Genomic DNA, 22,912 nt, shown 5'->3' on the forward strand with positions numbered 1-22,912 from the left:
AATGTTCTTTCTAGAGGTGTGAATTAAAAACCAGTGGACTGCTAGTGGCTGCCAATTCAATTGTGCTTTATCAGCTCCAGTGGGGTACAGTCACTCCACTTATGTCCCTTCCTTTCCTTTATTGAAAACATGTCCTGGCTTTACACTGCCATTCAGTGCCAATGCTGGGTGCACTCTGTCAAATGCATCACCTCTTCTTGGTCACATGCTCAGATTTATTTCCAGCATGGTGGCTTGAGTGACAGTTTTTCAGTGATGAGATTGAGTTCCCAGCTCAGGTTGAAACTGCATTATTTTCTCAAGTGGAAGGGACTTTTTTTCATGTTCATTAGAAATTCTGCCTGGTGATTATTTTCAAATCACTTAAGACTAAGATGAAAATTAACCTTTGGCCTTAGATGACAGAAACGTAAAATGCAGACAACTGTGCTACATGGGCCAGGCACAAGAGAGATCCAAGTGCAAGACTCACTAAGTGATTAATTGGAGAATGGTTAAGACTTGAATATAGAATTTTTAAAATGCCGTTTATTCAATAAAAGTGTCTATAGAAAAAAGGAAGAGTTACGCAATTAAACAATGAGACAGTTAATCTCAAAATTTAATCTGTTTGCATTCTCTAAGTAATCTCTAAAAGCAGTTTGTGGTTGTCAAAATAACAGGGAATTCAAGTAAGAACATTTATTATGCCCTAGATGATTTCTGATAGCCAAAGATGCTGTTAATTTAGATTTATTCACTCTCCGATAGTTCAAGCTAGATGGGGTTTTCCTAACTTTCTGAGAAAACAGTGCTTTCCCATTTGTATTAACCTTTCTATTTGATATTTCCCAAAATCAGTGTAGCTCCCGTGTTCTTAGCAACATGGAAGGAAAAAGTGGAAGTCAGAGCAGAAGCAGGACTGTGCTGGATTTGAATTTTACTGAATTACTTTTGACTGCAACGTAACAAAATGTGAAGTCTCTGCATTGTTTTACTGTCCAAATACTGAGAGTGGATTTTGACTCAGGAACACAAGGGTAGGTTGCAGTTTCTAGTGAAATGTTAGCTGAAGTACATGCTTTTGCATGTGGTGGACTGTAGTACCTGCACAGGTTTTGTGAGAAGGAGCCAGGCAGTGCTACAGCCTTCTCAGCCTCTTCAGCATCAGGTTGCATTTTTGGTTTACATCAAAATGACGGCTGTCTGAATGGGGTCATTACACTGGATGCATTTGTGACAAGCACTACCCCTGTCATCCTGTTACAGCAAAGTGTGCTGCAACAGTCACAGCAAACAATACTGCATGAAGAAACACTTTTCTCTTTTTTTAAATCTCCTTGCCTCTCTCCCTCCACTGGTGATGGTCACTCCCATCAGAAGGCCCTTCTCCTCCTGCACTGCTGGCACAGGCCACTCCCTTGGCTGTTACCTGTGCCTGGCATGGGATGGGTGCGCATGTCTGCCCAGCAGGTTTTGGTGAGCAATAAAGAGTAGCTGCACAGGGGCAGCCTTAAGATGTTGCTATTTATGATTGGAAAATATTCACTCAGTATGAAATGATACCAGATGAAAACATAAGGGAGGGCTGCAGTAGGGATCAGGTAAGATGATAATGAAAAAGAACATATGTTTGGAATACAGGCTAACTGGATAATTAGAACATATTTTACAAAAAGATGAGTGTACCCCTGTAAATAACTGCGAATTGCTTTATGGTGGTAATGAATACATTGTATATCATTTTTCTTTAGAAGCTATTGGAATCTTAAGTCCTTTTATGCCTTACAAATTGATTTATCAATATTGTATGCTTTTTGTTACTCTGTTACTCTACCCTGTTGTGACTCTGGCTTTGCTCAGTCATTCATTTATAAATTGGTCATTAAAAAAAATCAGAGGCTTGAAAGCACAATTAAATACATTTTCAAACACAAGCAAATGGCAGATGCACACAGTTTGGGACACAAAAAGTCATTTAGTAAATTTAGTTTGCAATAATTAATTCAGAGTTTCTGTAGCACAGGCAGTGGACTCTGGCAGCTGCCAGTGGCCAGAGCTTTTGGGCAAATTGCAGTTAATGCCTGAGGAGAGCTGCTTGTTGTTTGCAGGATCAAATTTGCATGTGAACAACTACTAAAAACTTTTTCTTTAAACAAGGGGTTTTCTAAAGCTTCCTGGTACATTTGCCACAATTCAGATATTGCAAGCTGTGAACCAGATTGTGCCACTCTTATGTAGGTCAAATAGTACCTTGCCTACGCAGTGGGGTTGTCTCTTAGAGTGTAGCTCAAGGTAAATATAAAATATGCTGTCTAGTCTGCACAGTGCAGGGTCAGGACACATCGTACACCTTGTCTGACCCCTGATCCAAACGTACTTGAAAAGTTTTGCTAACATTGTTTCTCAGATTAAGAAGCTTACAGTGTTATATGTCCACAACCTGGGTTGTTCAGGTTCTTTTCCTATATTTTTTCTTCATTTTGCAAATGATGCCTACAAATGTACACAGGAAAAGAATAAGCAAAAATTCTTGTCTGTGAAATCCTGCTTTTTACCCAGTCTAGTAAGGAATTCCTCCTCTTGTCATGAAAATTACTATTTTTCTAGCTAGGCCACATTTATTACTTTTTGTAGCTTAACTCTTTTCTGTGCAACATTGCACAACGGGTTGAAGCTACATTTCTTGAGTCTAGTGTAGTTATTCACTTTTCTGTAGCTTTAAGAGAGCCCTTACTAGCAAAAAAGACAAACAGTAATTTGGTAGTCTTTAAAAGTTGCTTTGCAGAAATGTAAACAGCACAGGGAAGAACAAGGAAAACTAGCTTCCATATTTTTTGTTCTTTGAGAAGAGCATGCATGGTGGTTCTTAACAAAGAGGGGAAGAAACCTGCTCATGAGAGGACACAAAAGTCTCTGTGCAAATAACCATTCCTGTTCCCAGTCCCTAGCACATGCCCTGGAAATGTCACTCACAAGCAACTTTAACATCCAAATATTTCTGTTCCATTCCATTGATTGTTCCACACAATCAAATTTGTGACTCTTTATTTTAATTGCAGATTTGTCTTCCTTAGTTTTATTAAGATTTTGATTTCTTGAGATCTTCTTCACTTTAATTTTCCAGTGATGTTTTCATTAATTTATTAATTGCTCTTAAAACTCAGGATGAAGAAATACTTTGCTTTAAGAGCTCCTACCCTGAAGGATTTTACCTTAACAGATACCTCAGATGATGCTTAGCTGTAGGTTTCTGTCATGACAAGCTGAGGAGCAACACTCAGATTTTGATTCTTTCAATATAGATTTTTTTTCTTCTTCTCATCTAAGATTACTTAAAAAAAAAAAGTCGGTAATGACCACAGCTCTCAAACTGAAGAGAAAGTCTTTTCCTTTATCTAGATGTCATCCCACTTTGTACAAAATCTGTCACCAGCACATCCTTACTGCCCCCTATGCCTCCAGGATGATAGGCTTTATGATTAATAGGAAAAAGAGCAGTCTCTCCTCACCTCAGAGTATGGGAGTAAAAATAGTCTCAGTGTGGAAGACACTTCTGAAACAGAGGGGATTTTTTGTCTTCAAACCTATTGGGGCTGTTGTACAAGAAAGGAGATCGGTGGGGTTTTACTGCGTACACGTATTGTTTGCATTTCAAGGTAATGTATCGTACCCAAATACTCACAAAGGCTAACATATAACCTGGTTTCTTGAGAAAATTCAGTCTGCACAACAAGCATCAGAGTTGCTCTCTGCCCTCTTTCTATAGCTTTGAATCTGCTTTTCAGGTTCAGTCAAATTTGAACTTAAGTTCATAAAAATTTAATGAAAACAGGCAGCTGGGTAAAGAGGATAACTGTTTTCCCAGTGAGGGAAAGGAGGAGCCCTGTCTGTATCATGTACTAGGAAATCCCCAAAGGGGAGAGCTCTTATCATGGCTTCAGAAGCAGGAAAAGCTTTGATCAGTGCTTGCTGCCAGAGAAGCCAACTGCAAGATGCAACACCTTGGGAAGGCAGGGTTCATTACTGCGCCATAAATACATCTCTTGGAAAGGCTTTGTTCCAGCCTACAGTTTGAGTGTAGCTGCTGCAAATGGGTGAGCAGCAGGGCCTCAGCCAGGGCACCACCTTGGCTTCTGCTCCACAGGAGGGTCAAGTTCCTGTGCAAAATGGGCTGCTCCCTGTGTGTGCTCATTTGCTGGGAGAGGCTGGCGGTAAGGCATGGCTAATGCTTCGTTTTGCAGTCAGACTAGGTGGTGATCTGTAAAAATTGCATTTAGCAAAACCCATTAGTGCCCCTGGCTTCCTCCCTATATCTGTACATGAGGAAGCACTTAGGCAGAAAGGCAATCCTTTAATTCACAGGGAGAGGACACACTGCAAGCATTCCTGTTCACAGGAGAGCTGCTCACGCAGATGCAATCCTGGCAGCTTCTGGTGTGCTGTGAGGACACTATTTTATATTTACTTTCAATAGAAGGGATAAAGTAGAATAGTAATAATGGGACTGATAAATGAAAGAAAAACTGTAACCACATAATTATGTCAGAATCAACTAACAGCCGTGAAAAGCGGATTAAACCACATTATGCAGATAGATGTAACAGAATACTATTAGTAAGTCCTTTGCAATGGCATGCCTGGCAATTAAGGGAGCCATATTGGCAACACACAGTGAAAACAGTGATAATGTATAGTTAAAAATATTTGGAGACAAACAGTGCACACAGTACGGGGACAGCCTAGAAGTGAATACTGAGGAGTGTCCTCAAAGATACCAGCACCCAGGAGAAAAACCAAAGATGTTATTCCTAATAGACTCTTTGACTAGGATGTTGGTCATATTTATATTTATCATCTGAATTAATTTACTGTCCTATCCATAAATGAAAGGCTGCAGTGCAGCAAGTAGTCTGTCTTTTCCAACTATCCACAAATTTCAGGTTGTGCAGGCTAACAGAGGAATTCCATTTTTTTCTTTTGAATTAAAGAACCTTGCAGAAATATTCTGATTTAGGCAGTAAAAATATTAGGTCATGTTCCCGTGTTTGCAACTATTAAGAAAATATTTGGGAATGAGATACCTCAGTGTTCTGTATTCTTATGTATGTGGTATTTCCAGGTTGGGAATGTGAAGAATGTGTCACCCATGAGTTTCTTTCTTGCTGGAGTATTGGTATTTGTTGTTTTCTCTCACCCACCACAGAAAGAGTCAAGGTTCAATTCTATCCTTTGCTTTCCCTCTACCCACTCTTGCAGAGCAGTTCTTATCTGCAGTCAGGGAGAATTGTGCTGGAACAAGCTCTGAGATAACATCAGTGCGGGGTTCAGAGTTCCCACAGGCTTTATGGAAAGATACGCTTCTACCAGAAAGTAGTCCATGTGACTGTGGAGATATCATCTAAGGGAATAAAACCTGTGGGAATATTTTGGTGTCAAAGGTTGAGCATGCTGGAGAGCTCGTACTCCTTCATTTTCTTCATCATGCCAGGCAGACTTCACAGGCATGTACCAAGAGAGGTTGCTTGCAGAAAACCAGCATGGATTCTTTAACTATTTATCCTACATGTTGTTTTCCAACAGGTTTGTGCAGATTTTCTTCTTGCTTTGTATTAGGAGATGGCTGAACTAGTGTGAAATGCAGGTAATGAGAGGTCAATAGCATCCGGGCCCACAGCAGTGCTTTCCTAAGCTGTTCTAAAGCAAAGAAAGGGAGAGAGTGTTCACGTGGTTACACTTTGATTACAGAAGCCAGGCAATATGTTTATAAATGAAATTCTGTCAAAATCTTAAGTACTAGGGATATACAATTAATGAAATCTCTGCCAAACCAAGATTTATGATGATTTATGACCAGGAGAAATGCCTTTACTTAAATGAAGAAGTGAGACTGTAGGAGAAGAAGACTGTCTGTAGAAAGCTAAAAAATTTCATTGTACTCTGATGTCTATATTTACTTGAACTATTTTTCCTCATAATTTATATGTGAGAATGTTGATGCTTACAGAGTACTTTTCATGAGAGATGAGTGTCATTATCTCCCTTTTAACACTTGAAGAAACTGACACCCAGAAATTTGGGGTACCCTAAGTGAGGTACTGTATCATAGCAATGGGGGAGGCAAGAACCCAACCTCTTGATGTCCTAATTGGGTATACTATTTACTGGATCACACTGTATTTAATAGTAAAGTAAATTTAGCTACTGATAGTATTAACTAACACCTGTTATTTCATCCTTTTATTTGAGCTGGAGCATCATTCCTTCTCCAGCAGCAAAATAACCTCAATCCATTTCCTTCACCTTTTGCAGAACTCACAGAAAACAAATTGTTCCAAAAGCAAGAAGCTATCACTGATAATGTGTGCTATTACATAACCCAGAAGAAAGGCTGCCTTTTCTCTAAATAAAATATAAAAAGAATAAATAAAAACCACTCTAGCCCAGAGTAAAACCTTGAGCAACACCTATAACAAACATGGTGTCACTTCAAAATTATGTCCATCCATGAGGTGTCTTATATTCTATTATGACATGCAGCTCAGTCATACACTGAATGTACAAATCCTGTTACAGCTTTTGCCTCCTCTTGGCTTTGAAGATAGAGCTTGTGTGTTTGCCTTTAGAGGAGTATTGGTAGGAACTTTCTTGAAGTTGACAGTAATGTTGATGAGCTCAAGGCCCACTTCTGGCCTTGAGTACTCCTCAGGGACTCTTACGTTCTTGCTGCATACTTCCACAGATCTGTCAGCCAAAATATCACTAACTATATAACTTTTAATTTCACAGATGAAGGAACTTGGCATCATTGTATACAACTGCAGCTGCCTGGTCCTGGATTTACAGAGGATATTTGCCTTGTACAGCTCATTAAGATACAAGAATAAAATACCTCCAAGTTGGTCTAAGAGACTATATGGAGTGTACGATACTCAAAATAAACTGACACTGCAGCTGAACGAGACAAAATCAGAAGCTTTTGTGTCGGTAAGTTCTGAAATGAGTTGCAAAGAGGGAGGGAAGAGAAGAAACTTATTTAACCCACCAGATTTTTGGAAGACCTGGAAATTTGACAAATCAGAGTATTATTTTTTTTATTCTGAATTCTGTGACACTTTTCATACGTGCAGTTTGCCAGGACTGAAGATGCTGCAGGGTTTCATTTGAGTGTTATTCTTTTTCCCTTTCTCTGTAATGTTCACCACTTTTCCACTTGTGTTCAAAAATGATACAGAAGCCCTTCAAATTAGATTCTTTTATTTACACTAGTAGATAGAACATTAATTACTTAGGAGTAAATGAACCGTTAATCAGACATAGACAATAATACAGGATAAGCTTGATATCAGAGCTTGCATTTTTATCTATGTAATTTACAAGGATTCACCCTGTTCCATTGAAAGCATTTGTACTTCTGTACAACATCATCTACTTCAGCTTTATTTTTAAATGACATTTTAAAACTTCAAGCAGTGATCCTCATGGAAGCACTGTCTGTGCATGTACTTTTAATGGAAAGAAATGGAGCAGTCCTCCATCTCAGCAGCCATGTAACAAAACTGGAAAAAGTACACACTGAGATAGAGATGATGAAAGATGTGGAGTGTCTTTCATTTTGGAGGTAATTACATGAGTATAAACAACCCCTTCAAAATCAGGAATTTAACAGAGTTGCTAAGAGTTACTTTCCATTCTTTACAAAACAAGTGGCAAAACCCTCATTGCTTTATAGCCAGTTATGTCTAAAAGAACACAAGACATGTAGCACACTGTGAAGTTGTACAGCCACTAGCACAGGACATTGGTGCAGATGAGTGGTTAATACAGGGCAGGGTTTACCTTCGCCTGCTGGGAGCCAGGCAATTTTCCACTGTCCAGGATTTTTCATACTCCTACAATGACTGGAGAGACTGAGAACTATTTTGGAGTGAAAACCTGGAAGTGCTTAAGACAGCCAGAATTAATAGCTGTTTGAAAATATGGACACTTCCATTGATTCTGGAGAACCTTAAGGACTAGCTGAAGTCTGACTTTTGGACAGTTAGCAAATGTGCTGTGAAACTAAATCCTACTCTTTTCTAAGCAATCTGTAAGAAGTGGAGAAATCCTGCTGAAAGTCAGTCCTGAAGCAGCATACAGAATGGAAAGCTGGTTAAGGCCAAGTTTAAGGAATCCGGGATCCTAGACAAAGACAGGTGGAGAAAGACTCTACAAAACCTGTTTTTTTGCAGTTTTCAGTGTGTTCACTTCCTCCCTGTGATTTATATTTTCCTTTCCCTTCTATTCCTGAGGGTAATAGAAGCCTCTTCTCTTGAAATTTCACTTCACAAAACAAAAGGAAGGACTCGCTGGTACTCAGAGGCTCAGATCATTGAAGTCCAACTCCAAGAGCTACCTGAATTTGTAACCACAGCCCCCTTGGGCTGGTTCTTCCTTCCTGAAAACAGGCTACTATATTTATACATTTAACTATATTTAAATCACTTAACACTTTTTTCTTGAGTCAGAATTAATTCTTTGAAAATATATTTCACTTTCAATGTTTGTGCTGTATAAAACAACCATGACACACAGTCATTGAATTTTTTTGTTATACTTGGGAATCATTGCTTAGCGTTGCTTAGCAACAAAATCATCTTCCAAACTGGCTGATAAAGTGTAAGAGGTTTTGCTTGTTTCTTTTAGTGTTTAGGAATGGATCTGGAATATTGGTCTTGAAATCTTGGTTCAGTTAATTTTCTCGTATTTTCTCTACTTAGTTGTTGTAAATCCTGAAGAACACCAGTCAGTTATTAAGAAACCACTGTGACAGGCAGTGTATTGAACTAAAGACTAATTAAAACCCCTGGATCTGTCTGTAAAGGAAACATACCAGTCTGGGTGTCATCTGTGACCCAAGCAAGTAACAAAGGTGAGAAGGTGATACAGCAGTAGGAAGGCAGCGATCTGGCAGGGCCAACTGTTAAGAAAAAGACAAGTGGCACCTGCTCCAGCTGGATGAAGTGCCTTCAACAACCTCTCTCCCAGGAACGGTGTTGCCTGCGAACAACTTGACAGGTGGCTCCACTTTCCTCTTCCTGCTTGTGCAGAAGAGTAGAAAGTCCTGGGCCTGTCTGCCACAGATGGGCAATTTCTGCTGGCTTCACCTTGCTGCCTGACACCTTTGACAGCCCTTGATACAAGGCAGAAAAGCTGAAATATGGGCTTACCACTTACTGGCTCAGTACTAGGTAATTTATACCTGAAGCTAGTTTTTAAAGATAAGTTTCTTGCAAAAGTGCAGCATCTCTCTGCAACAGTGCCTGAGTAAATAGTGACTTTGTGAGGAACTTTAGATAGAACTAACATAAAGACCTAATTCCTGCTCACAGGTGAAGCATCAGGCTCATGTGGCAGAAACATATGGACTCTCCAGCCAATAGTAACCAGTCCTGGGGCTCTTTGGAACAAAAATCTCTGAAATGTGGTTATGCCCCGGTCCACTTGGTGCATTTAGGGGAAGGTTGTTTGATTTATTCTGGGTGGTGAGTGGGACAAACAACAAAATTCTCAGGAGGTTAATAACAAACTTTTTCTTGCAAACTCTAGAACATTAAGGTAGACTAAGGTACTTGGAAAATTTTAAAATGTAGCCATTTTGGTTGGAAATACAACAATGTAAGAGCATAAAAATAACATTTAAGAAAATGTATAAGGGAAAAGAAAGAAAAAAAAGGATAAGAGCAGAAAGGTATATAGACACCACCCATGGGTACAGTGATGAGATTCGATGGTTGAACTTGACTGGTCACGAAATCCAGTGGGTTAATATTACAACCAAGCTCAGTGGGAAACCCCAGGTTCCTCCCCTGGGGCAGAGAGTTTTACACTGGATAATGTAATACTGTGGATTGTGGGACACTTGAGGAGTCTTTGATGGTTCATGACACCTTCTAAGATGTTACAGCTGCCTCTTACATCAGCATAGTTGAGTCAATTATTGCCTATCAGATAGGATGAATACCTTCAGGCTTATGGGAGAATGCCCTGGTAGTTCCCTGGAAGCAAGTTTTCACAGTTGAGCCACTTGTGTAGGGATACTGGCATGATAAAAAGCAGTATCCCACCTTGCAGGATCTGCTTCTTACTGGCGTCTTCCCTTGTCTGGCTCAAACCCCAGCTTGTAGCCTCTGTTGATGGGCGTCGACCCCCTCTGCACGTGGGCAGTTACTTTGTGAATTGTCAGCAAAGCACTCTGCTGCTTTCACAAATATTTGAGTCATTAACCATTAACATTCCAGTCTCTCACAAATGTGTACTTCAACTAGAGCTTCTCTGATGACAGTTGATGTTTTGAAGTTGTGTCTTCTGCATTTTACCCACAGTTACATCTAATTGGTGAGACTTTTGAGGGGCAAGTAAGCAAATACCTCTCCTTTGTAGCTTTGAGTATTCTCGTGGGACAGTTGAAGTTCTCACTTTAAAATAACTTTTCCTTTCACAGAATTCACCTAAACTCTTCTGCCCAAAGGACAGAGTCCTCGATATTGAAGCTATATACAGTGTTATTGATGATGCCAAGCAGTTTGTATACATAGCTGTCATGGACTACTTGCCAATCGTCATTGACACCAATGCTAAACGGTGAGTGTCCATGTCCAGGACTAGCTGGTTATCATAATGTCAATAAGGTCTGCTGGAGAAAATGAACCCACAGGAGATTAGTTACTACTGTGGAACAATTTCTTGGGGCCCAATTCTGCTCTTGTTGAAATCAGTGAGAGTTCTGCCATTGACTTAAATGGGAGCAGAATTGGGACCTAAGAAGACAATTCCAGTTCTGGGTCCTGAGCTTTGGATCTGCCTCTTGAAGGAGATCAGAAATTGTCTAGTCTGACCATCTGGACTGGGACCCAGGAATACAACAGTCTGCTTATACATGAATCCTATTTCTTACACTATTATATTCCCTGTCTTGAGACCACAGCTACTGGCATTTTATGAGTATCATAGATATTGAACATGAGAGAGAGAAAAAGAGAGTGTGTTGTAAGAGAGAAATAATGTATTGTGAGTTCTTATATACAGTGTGGGAGATGTCATTATTTTATTGATATACACATATAAGCAAAAATTCCAAATTCAGCACAGATTACATTTGAATTATATCACTTTTTGGTTAACTGAGTGTTGCTAAAACAAAAAACCCCCACCATGTAATTTTTAAACAGCCTGTTTGTACGGACCATTAAAAAGCACTCATTGCCCAAAACTGGAGCCACAGTGCAACAAAACCATCCAACTCAGAAGGAAAGTATCCACTGGTCCCTCCAACTCCTGAAAACACTCACAATGAATTGAGAATCTAGCAAAGCATGCAATTTCATCTATGCTCTTTATTTGAATACAGTTGAGACAAACTAAGCATGTGGTTATGTGGGTCTTTTTCCAGTTTTGCATATTTAGAGAAGTTTTGTTCAAATTTCTCAAAAAATAACAATTGTTTGACTGATATCAAGCATAAGCTGTTTCAAGTCTATGAGAGAGTTTTTCCAATAAACTATTTATGTGCAGTCTCCATCACAGTGAAAGAATCACGGTCAGTGCTGTAGGAACCTCAGTTCCTACTGAGAAGGGGGTATCCCTCCCGCTTCTCCTTTATGTTAGAAAGGATCTTAATATGTAGAACCATTACAGTGTTGCAGTTGATGTTATCTCCTGTACTCCTCCTTACTTTATTCTCATGCTGGAAGAATTCAGATCTACTGGATTAGGGAGATCCAGGGAAACCACCTGTGTGAATTCTTCAGTGTTTTTCCTACAGCATGGCTTTGTGTTTGAGGCACTGCCACAGCTTCTACCTTGTCAGCTCTTGTCAGTTCTCACTTATAAGCTATTTTCTGGCATTGTAGAGCTAAGATTCATTAGCCCCCATGACTTGATGCTGCTGGAATGAAGATAACATACATTTTCTTTGTCTAATTCTCCCTTTCCTGACCTGCTCCCACCAAAGGTCAGGAACACAAAGCTAACTGTCAATTGTGAGAATAGCATTCATGGCAGAATTTCTGCAATCCTGATCAGGGAAAAAAGGTAGCATCTTCCTTAAGTGCCCATCTCATCCGCTACTGAAGGACACGGGCACCCTGCATAGCAGCTCTCAGTTTTCCAAGGAAGAAATTACAGAAGGCATTCCAGTCCCCAGCCTCTACGGTTCCAGTTTATAGGGGGGAAAAAAGGACTGCACTCAGGAAGAGATCCGGTGATCCAGTTCCCTTGCGGAACCCTCAGAAAATCCTTCTATCCCTGTGTCTGGGCTGGTCAGCAGCGCCCTCTAGTTGTGTCACCTTGTGCTGCTGCTCCGACTGCGGGCAGGGAGGGACACGGGAGCAACAATTTATCTTGTCAATACAGCGGTGGACAAGGCACCTGTATTTTGTGAAAGTGTCTTGGCACATACACAGGTGGAAGATGTACTCACCCATCCACAATCTCACTGTCCCCACTGTGACAGTGATAGTTTTGGTACAGGGCTGAATGACAGAAAAAGGGATGCTGGCAGATCTGTTTAGTGAGAATCCCTTTAAATAAGAACAGCATTCCTTCAGTGGATAGAAAATGAAATTCACATGTGGACTTGTTTTCTCTATAATGTCTAGGCTTAGCTGCATAAAAATCCAATTTTTTTTTAATTTCTCTGAATATATTGTATTCTTTCTCCACAGGTACTGGCCATATTTAGATGGGAAGATAAGAGAAGCGTTAGTATTACGAAGTATTAAAGTACGACTTCTCATAAGTTTCTCAAGAGACACAGACCCCCTTACTTTCAACTTTGTTTCATCTCTGAAAGCTATTTGCACTGAAGTTCCAAGCTGTAGTTTGAAAGTTGTAAGTATAATCCATATTGCTTTGAAATATATTTCCCACCTCCCAGAAAAAGAATGAAGAAAACAACTGAGAAGCATTTTCTGTTAGTATTAAAGTCCTTGACTTTAATTCAATAGCATAGGAAATATAATATAATGAACTCAATTTACTCCTAGTAGTAACAGAAATAGAAATTAAGACAGAAAAATAGATTGATGTCAGAAAGTAGTCTGTGCGGTGGTCAACCTGTCTAAAACACTACATCTGGTCTTTCACAGCAAAGCTAACAGAGTGAGCCATAGTCATAGGTCATGTTTATAATGTCTGATATGAGTAAATCAGACAGTACAAAAATAAGTTTTAGTTTGGATTCATGTAACCTTTCTGTTCAGCTGTGTAAGCATCTACTTTTCCTTCAGTCAAGTGCAAAGTACGGGAAAAAATAATGAAGATTTTACATTAAATTCAGACTACAAATTCAGACTAGTGAAGACTAGAACAACCACTATGTGGCTACATTAGACATGCAGTAGAGGAAGGTGAGAAATACCATATATATTACATTTGTATTAGAGAACAGAGTATATGGTAAGTACTACTTTCAGTTTGCTACAGTTCATTTTTATGAAATTGAGGCACACTGGAAATCAGCCATCTTGGATCAATTTCTTTTTTGGTTTTTTTGGTGTGTGGTTTTTCAGGTAACTCTCTCAAATAGTCTGAATTATTTGGATTTCTTAAACTGATAATCCACTTAATCATTCTGGCTTTTTGAAATTGACAACTGTAAAGAACAAGTACTATATGTTATACACACTAAGTGGTATTTATGCATATCTAGAATTTTTCTTATAACATATGTTGTTATTACAAGTTTCCTAAGTCAAAAAGCAGCATAAGGTGAGATTTTAAGTCAAAAAAACCCATACATGGCTGACACTGCTTAAGCTGCTTCAATTTTGAGTGACTTCTAGCTTGTTTCGTATTTATCATCAAAATTCTACTTATGGATTCAAAATTATTTTTTATTTAAGTGGTACCTAATGCTCAACACACTTATATCCATTTCCATCTATTTTCAGCAGGTAAAATCCTTTGTACAGAATCTATCTTGTCAAGAATTACATGCTAAAAAGAAAAAAAAATTACTTCTAGACATCTATTCTGGGTAGATAGTCTAGCTAGAGTATCTGCAGTTAGAAAACACAAATACAACTTCCAGTAAAAAAATAAGACCACCCCAGGTATAGATAGTTGTAAAGGTACAACACACCTCAGTTACCTCTGCTGTGCATCACGTTCCCCACTGTGGGTAAGTCACTCCCTTAAATAAACCTTAGTATTAGTAATAGGCCAAGGCTCAGAGTTTGCTGATATCTATTTGATTTTGGCTGAAAACTGTGCCATAGGCTCCATCTCAATATTCTTTTAATTCAAAAAACATATCAGATGAGCAATGTTTTTTTTAAAGCTGTGTTTCTTTCTTATTCATCTGTTATAGCCAAGATCAAAGGGAAACAAAACTATGTGTGTGTATGGAGGAGAAGGAATAGGCTAACAACGTAAAACTAAACTTAAATCTCTTGAATTACTGGAAAATTCTGCTTTTCCCTTTTGGTTCTGCTTTCGCTATGAGAAAACATAAAGTCAAACTAAACTGTACAGAAAATACTGTCATGCAGACATGCAATGTATGTGTTTATATACAAGATCACTGAAATTTTAAGATAAACTTGTTAGAAATTCTGATTGAAATGATAATTAAAATTGCCGAGCTGTCCCAATACCTCCCTATTGTTCTACCAAAATGTCACACACATATGCACCACATGACCTCCTATTCCCCTGTTTTACTGTTCTTTTGGGAATAATATATCCAAGTCCTACAAAGCATATTCTGTAACTTTTTCATTTAGGTTTTGATCCCTGCGATACGCCTTGTTGTGACATTTTCCTTTTTTTTTTTTTAATCTCTATGGAAAAACCAGTTCGGTTTTAAAGTTTCCAGCAAGTGCCAAAGGCTGTCTGCAGCTACAGGGTACACTGGTTTGCCAACAGCAGCAGCCTGAGGTACACGATCATCTTAGAGAAGGCGATGCAGATGTAAATTCTGTTAGATGAGAATCTCTTCCTAATTTCAAGTGGTCTCTGACAAGGCCAATGGAAGTTCTGGTATGGCCTAACTGCAAGTCCGTAGTTAGAAACAGGGCACTGCAACCCTATTTCACTTAGCAGTGTCCTGATCAAAGCCAGCCACCATCCACTGTGTATGAATTTTCCAGTCTGCCATGGAGGTCAGGGATGACAGGGACTGTAAGGCATGGTTTCCTAGTTGTGAACACTGAGTTGTAACAATGTGTTCTATCTAGAAGCAGGGTGTTTTTTTTTTTTCCTTTTGCCACAAAACTTTGATAATACTGGACAACAGTGTCAATGCAATTAGAAAACGCTAAAGTCCCTCATGCATTTCTCAGCATCTCAGAGTCCGATTCACATAAGCATTAATTATTAGTGGAGTCAACTGAAACTGTTTTGAGAGTGAAATTCAACAGAAGTACTCTGAAGAAAATGATCACTGGGAAGAACCTGCATGGAGAAAGCTATGTTTGAGAACTAAATAAATGCTATAAGCACACAGCCAAATGGCAAGGAATAAACTGCACACCGAACTGCCGCTCAGTCAGGGAGCTCTGTCCTATGCACTGAACCACATGTGGTCATGAAATTAAAGCTTGGATGATAAAGGGCAAGCTCAAGGTGAAGAGCTCACCGTTGTACTTCTTGGAACCTTAATTCCTGTTCTCCTTAAGTTTTGTGCACTTGACCCCATAAATGCATCTTCTGTGCACAAATGCCTAGTCTAACTCTCAAAAAAGCATTAGAAAAGGGCCAGCTCTGTTGGACGCAATGCTGAACAGAGTGTATTTTTGAAGGGCCCGCAGAAAGTAGGACCTAGAACAAAATGTCTTTAGACAACTGAAAACCACAATGGAGTTGCATGGAACAGATGTGTATCTACAGCACAAGTTATTCTTGAGCCTCCACATGAATCTATTTTTGAGTTGTGCAGGTGTATTCCTGCTCAGGTAAGATGAAGGTAAAACTGAACCTTTCACTAATTCTCAGAAAGACAGAAATGCTCTATGAGTAAACAGAGTGTTATGAAATAACTATGAAACCTTTGCTCCTAAGCGCTAATTTAATTTTAAAGCTCAGAACTCCTAAAATAAGAACGGAAAAGATTAATGAAATCTTAGCAGTAGGTAGTATATTATTAACACAGTACTTTTGCTGAAGGCATGTCGGAGAACGTTACACTGTGCTGCTTAATGCCAGTGCTGGTTCACTTGCTCATCTAAGTGACATTTGTGTGTTCTGTTTGTGAGGGCAGATGAGTTTCCCTAACGGTGTCCCATATTCGCAAGGAGTTAATGCCTTCTCTGCTATTGCTGGAGAACACATTACGTTTCCAAGGCTTCTATCCTTTCCTGCCTGAAATTTTCTCTCTTACAAAGTTATTATACAAACAACACAGTAATGTATGATGTCTCAATTCAGCACATCTGCTCAATCTATCTCAATTTGACACCTCTAAGCTTATGTTATTATTGTACTTGTCTATTTTTACATCACGGTATGTAACTTTTTGCTAAGTCTTTTAATACTGGCAAGAAGACAGCTTGTTATGTTTTGTTTCCTATCATTGAATACTTTGCCCTTTTGCCTGTTTTAGACTATTCCCTGAGATGTTAGTATTAGTCACACCATATCATCCGCATCCCTGTGAAGAGGTACTGCAAGTACCCCTGATGGATACCCTATGGCTGCTGGCTGTTTCCATTCCAATTTTGTTGTGCTGGAAAAAACATGACCATTTTCTTCTGGCTTTATGCAAAAATTTAAGACCCCTGCAGAAAGATTCAGACCTATTTCTGGCTTGCCAAGTATATATTTTCAGTGTTTGTAGAGCAGTTCCTCAGGCACACAGTTGCAGTCTGGATGTTGTCAAAGGACATAATATCTAGCAAACTTTCCTTTATGGCTGCTAAGGTGGTTTGTTCTAATCTTTTAAGAAATGTAATGCTGTAATTATTATTGATTATAAAAATCTGTAATTAAAGGTGTGATTTCTCCATGCAGCTGAGTTAGCTGTGAATATACAATATAAATCTAATTTAAAGAAAAGATAATAGACTTTTACATAGAATAATCTTTTTTTTAATGCCCTTTATAAAGCAATCACTCAAACAGTTTGCATTGCTGTGCTTAGTTTTTAAATTCAAAACACTATCTTTGGAATTTTGCTAGTATTTGAACTCATTACAAAAATTAAGTGTGGAACATAACAATGCCACGTACAGGTAAGTAAGCATGGAGTGGCATACAAAATTCAGAAACTTTAAGGTAACTTTGTCATAGCTGTCAGTCACAAAACTGCATTCCACTGCTATCCAGTATTTCTGCTCTGAAACAATACTGAATTTATTTCTCATGCACTAAAAACATGCTTCAGTGCTGTTAAACAAATTTCTTTGCCCTAGGTTTCCCTCAGTAAAGTCTCACACAACATCTGATTCCAGGAAAAAATAATTTAATAATTGAGTGGCACAGCAATAGGAACACCTCAAGCTGTGTGGCTCCAGAGAGGGACCCAAAACAAGCGAATCCCTGGGCTTTGATACCCTTACAGACTATGCACCTGTTCACATGCCTGGCACACACCTCTTGGTCCAATGGTGATTTTTGGTCTGGGGTTTTCTAATGCCTTATTGGATTCTTTCTCTGTGCCCAAGCAAGCAGGCTGTTAACTCTTCTTATCTTGTGGAACTGCAGCTTCTGCTGATGACTGCAGCCTCCTTATCTTCTAGTTTATACTTCTTGTGTGCTAGCTTAGTTGGCAGAGCACAGGAAACTGAAAAGTCCTTGATTTAGAGTAGGCTCTGCTTAGCAATAACTAAGACATCAGTGTTATCATCATTATTCTCCTGCTAAATTCAAAACACAGCACTGTACCAGCTACTAGGAAAATTACTAAGAAAATTAACTCTATTCCAGCCAAAAGCATGTATCTAGGTGAAAGTTCACAGTTTGCGACCCAAGGCTTCGGCAGATCTTAGCTAAGCTACTCATGCTAAACAAGTAAAGCTAAGCAAATACCATACTAAATCACACAATATTATAACTCTGACTTAGTTAAAACTTACTTATTAAGCAAAACAACTAATATTTCTCAACAAGCCCTAATGAACTTCCATCGTGGCAGGTAGGGGAGATGTGTGTCAGTGCAAGCACAGAGACTCTCCTTAGCGCTGAAATCACCAGGAGCCTGGATTGTTCTTTGCATTTTAGGCAAGAGTCCTTCTAAGCCGTTTTGGTACAACCTCTGACAACATAAAATTTACCCCAGTATATTTTCCAATGAGAAGAGAGAGATTCTGATGGAGTCCACAGCACAAAGTGTTAGATAAACAGCAGCCTCTGGGCTACTCTCTACCTTTTGTTTGCAACTAAATCGTTTTAATTAGCTTTGGTAGTATTAATTGCAGATAAATCTGGTCAGAATTTAAAACAGAGTTCTCCAAGGAAAACCAAACTGATCTTGACTCATGATTAAGAAGATTTTCTGAATGAGTATTTATATGCAGTTCTGAAGCAACCAGTGGTATAAAACCTAAACCTGGTGTTGCTGTTAATTGGTAACAGCACATTTTGCAATAGTCAAGCAGTTTACTGCAAACAAGCTTGAAAACCACCTACATTATCAGCCGGGTAAAGAATGCTTTGTAAAACTGAGGACCCGTGTGCTGTGCATACACCCACATTTGGGTTAATCGAACTGATCATGTCGTGTACCGCAGAGACCACTACATTGCAATAATCAGTTTGGTCTTGGACAGTTGAGTTTTCCAAATTAGTAAGACTATTCTGAAAGACATCTCCGTAACCTAAAAGGATTTGTTCAAGGTTTATATCAAACCCAGCGCTGGTTGAAGAGATGAATTGTGGAAAACAGACCCGTAAGAATGATTAAGGAGTTTTGGAATGGATTCTTTTCCACTCCAAAGTGTGTGCACTCTATAGTCAGTTACTTTCACCAGTAATCTATTGTGAATTAGGTTTGTTCTGAGGATCTCACCATCAGTTCAATCAAAGTTTTCCAGTCAGGCAGTAAATATTTACCTTCACCTTCATCATGTTATTCTCTACTTCAGGTTTTGGAATCTAGGTTCAGCTATTAGTTTTTTTGCTGAAATAAACATTACTTATATTGTTACTGATCAGAAAAGGAGTGCATATAGCTCCAAAATGAAAAATAAATAAATAAATAAATAAATTTTGCTCTGACTTCACCCTCCAGGGTAAAACAGATATATTTTCCTCTTGTTGCCTGGTAAATTTGATCTCTTCATATCAAATTTAATCCTGAGAAGCTTCTAAGTTTCTGAAATGGGCAAGTTTCCTGTTGGAAACTATGCAATGTGTGATGCCGAGGTATTAACTCAGCTATTGCTATGCCTGCCAATCCGGATCCTGAAGCAGACTTCAAATCCCAATGTCCTTTGACAAATGAGGAAGCAAGCTAAAGAAAAGCTCCTGGCTCCATGCAGAACACAAAGATGGGGGGTTTTTGTTCACTTCACAGCCTTTACTACCTGGCATTGTATTTCTTTTGGCATGCAGTAGCCATATACTTTGTATAGTTCAGAATGCCAAGGCAAGAGTATCATAACCTGTGAGAATTTACTAAGAAATACAGTGTGCAGTGTTTTATAAAATTAGCGGTTGGCTATAAAAACTCAAGCTGTTCTGTAGCACTAACTCATTTTCAATACAAATTAGAGAACAAGCCATACTTTTTCTGTCTCTTATAGAGCAATGCTCATTAACCTGTGCTCCATTCTGTTTTATGGCAGAAATTCTTTGACCTTGAGGAAGAGAGCGCATGCTTTCTTAAAGAACAGAAGAACACTTCCCTTCCCAAATTAAATCGTAACAAATATATGGTGACCGATGGAGCTGCATATATCGGTACGTAACCACATCTCAAGAAATTCTAGTTAGTATCCAAAAGCCTGAAACAGCACACCTTTGTAGATGAGCAATCCAGAGCTGATATATTTGTTAACAGTTCTTTTCTTTGGGAACCTGGATGAAGACTGATCTTTGGGCCTCTTCACATTTAAAAAGTTTTCTTCCCCTATGAATCAGTTTCTCAAAACCCACATTCTGCTTTCAGTATTATAAAACAGACCAAAACCACAAATATAACACCATTTATGAAGCAGGAACAACTTGGATTATTAGCATATTCTCTTGTTTCTGCAATCCAGTGAAGATGGACTGTTCTCCATTTCCCATGTTAGTACTATGGTCAATCCTGGTAAATACTGTACAGATGCCTTTCAACCTCATCTTCTGAAGTCTTATTCCATTTCCTATAATGGCATTTTAGACACCCTCCTAACATTAGGTACATGTGTAACTGGTATTTTGGGCTAAAGGTGTATTTAAGTAAAGTTGCTGTGTGTCACCTAGTAAAAGTTCATTACCAGTCAAATGCTCACTAAATGCAGGCTGAAAACTACCTTTTAAAAAACCTCAGTTGTACATAAGCTTACAGGATGAGAAAACCATTATTGAATTAAAAAGCAACTCATAACATTTTAAAAAGCCAGGAGAGAAAACATGCATTCTGATATGCTGCAGCTTGATGCTTTAGGGATCTTACTTACTGACTCACTGCAAAGCTCTCATAGCCCATGATGGCAGAGGCAGTGGGGAAGGGCAAAGGCTGCAACCCAGAAGCACGGCCCATGCACACACCAGCAAGTTGTGCTTGCTAAAATCTACTCTGAAAAGCCCACTTTCATGGGCTTTAAACACATACACCTATCTTAACCTATCCAAATCTTAATTTTGACTGCAAATACTGTAGCTCATTCCTCTCTCATCTCCCAAAGGTTTTATGAGGCCCCCCCAACATTATTTTTCCACTCCATTTTAAATACCTTCACACAGACAGATCAAATCTCCGTACCTTGGAACTCATCTACACAGCATGAATTCTTAGCCAAGTTGGTTTTTTTCTTTCTTGTTGTCCTTGCATTCTTAGCTGCAGATAAATAAAAGGAATTATCAAAGCTTTGTGAAAGTAGTACAAATGCACACTAAGAACCTGATATATCTTTTACTTGAAATCATGGAAAAAAACGTCCCTTACAATGAGGCTTCAATTTACCATCCTTGACAACTTTAGAATTCTTAGCATTTTCTGCTGAAGTAGCTGAAATAATGCTGAAAAAAGGGTATAAATTTCTCAGATATCTTCATGTTTTATGTATGCTCAGACACTATTTTAAAATATGATCTCTAGTTAACAGCATTGTTTCTCCAAAATACTGCATGTGTTTTACATATATAATTTAAAATACTTACAGTTCTAGTGAAATAAAAAGAAGTAACTGCAACAGTTAGTTTTCCATTAGTCCAATTATTCTCTTTGCCTTGCTATCACCAGGATTTGAAGTGCTCATTTGTTACCTTAGATTTCAACACAAGTGGTAATAACTGGCATAAAAATGTAACACCTATTTTTCTTTCCTGAAATAGTATCTATCAGTGGGTAACCTGTAAAAGATCTATTGGTTTGGAACTTTAAATTGTTTATACAGCACAAAAAAATTTCATTCTTGGCACTGAAAAGGTCGATGAGGAAAGTAATGGAGTAATAATACAATATATGCAAAAAGAAGAACAAATTAGTTTTGAATAAATAGAAGAACCTGTTTTCTCTTATGAAGGCTTAGAGCTGTTAAACTTCCAGAAACGACCTTCACTATGCAAGGTATTGTAATGGAGTTTTTTCTTTCCTGTTAGTATAAAAAACTCATTTCTATCTCTGCCCTGGGGAACTGATAGTGTTTCATGTTGGATTGCCTTTAGGGAGATGGGTTTTTTTGTTTGGTTCTTTGTTTTTAATGTTAGAAACTCATTGTATATTCCTCCCTTTATTGTAGGTAATTTTGATTGGGTAGGAAATGCTTTCACGCAGAATGCTGGAGCTGGCCTTGTTATCAACCAAGCAGACGCGGGGAACAGCACAAGCATCATTAAGCAACTCAAGGCTGTTTTTGAAAGGGACTGGTATTCACATTATGCCAAAAGTTTACAACCAACAAAAATCCCAAACTGCTTTAATCACAAACTTAATAAAGGAACTTCAAATAAGACTGCCATGAGCAATGTGAATTAGAAAGACTATTTTACTGTTTAGTATGGCAATGAAGAATTATGTTGGGGTGTAGCCTTCTTTCATATTTACAGACAAAAGACTTAAAAAGCAAAAAAAAAAAAAGTTTGGTCGGGGGGGTGTTTTTAGGAAAAAGCACACTTATATTAAAACTGTCTAAACTATATTCTCTATACTGAATTATTTAAGACGTTCAAATTTGTTACTTCTGACACTGAATGTCATTTCTGCTTCCATGTTAATTTTAATGTTCTGCATTTGAATTTAACAGCATGTATCAATGTTTCTGTTTTAGGACTTTCCCTAATTGCCAACCTGGCTAGAACAAACCTTGAGGCAAAATGAAGATTCAAGCTATGAAATGGCATCCTAAGATCAGTTATTATTGACATACAAATAGATGGTAGGTTTATTGTATTAGAAAATATAAAGGAATAAGCAAATTTTCACCCATATAAATCATTCCTTTTAAATAACTACCTAGTCATGCAAATACTTCCTAATTTCAAGCATTTAGTTTGAGTATCACTATTCCATGTCTTCTAACTAGCCTTAAAATACATTAGAGTTAGGACTGGTAATTCATTCATCTCCTAACAGAATGAGAAGGTTTTGAGGGATTGGGGTTGGCCTCATCAAATTTGTTACATTCCCTAAAGCCTCTCAGATAAATGGATTTTGTATCAAAATAGTGTGGATTCCTTTCAGCATAATAGTTATTTCCAATTACATGCATTTCATCTAACAATGAAAATCTCTGGATTAATAGCAAAGACTTAGGACTGGTTTTTTTTTATTTTTTTGTAATCTTAAGAAAATTTCTTCCCTAAATTA

At 38.4% G+C, this 22,912-nt stretch overlaps 1 protein-coding gene across 3 annotated transcripts in view; it reads left to right on the forward strand.

Annotated features, from left to right (window-relative positions):
• The window catches only part of PLD5 (phospholipase D family member 5), a 177,040-nt gene extending 154,872 nt beyond the window's left edge, over positions 1–22,168 (forward strand). For all 3 annotated transcript variants that reach the window (XM_027684113.1, XM_027684122.1, XM_027684128.1), the window contains 5 exons: positions 6,769–6,966; positions 10,463–10,602; positions 12,684–12,849; positions 19,743–19,857; positions 21,846–22,168. In XM_027684113.1, the coding sequence (XP_027539914.1) occupies positions 6,769–6,966; positions 10,463–10,602; positions 12,684–12,849; positions 19,743–19,857; positions 21,846–22,081 (855 nt within the window). In that variant the 3' untranslated portion in view covers positions 22,082–22,168. The remainder of the gene's footprint in view (positions 1–6,768; positions 6,967–10,462; positions 10,603–12,683; positions 12,850–19,742; positions 19,858–21,845) is intronic.
• Positions 22,169–22,912: the final 744 nt, after the last annotated feature.

Source organism: Neopelma chrysocephalum, unplaced genomic scaffold (genome assembly GCF_003984885.1).
Source record: "Neopelma chrysocephalum unplaced genomic scaffold, ASM398488v2 Primary Assembly neopelma1_23, whole genome shotgun sequence".
Classification (NCBI taxonomy): Eukaryota; Metazoa; Chordata; class Aves; order Passeriformes; family Pipridae; genus Neopelma; species Neopelma chrysocephalum.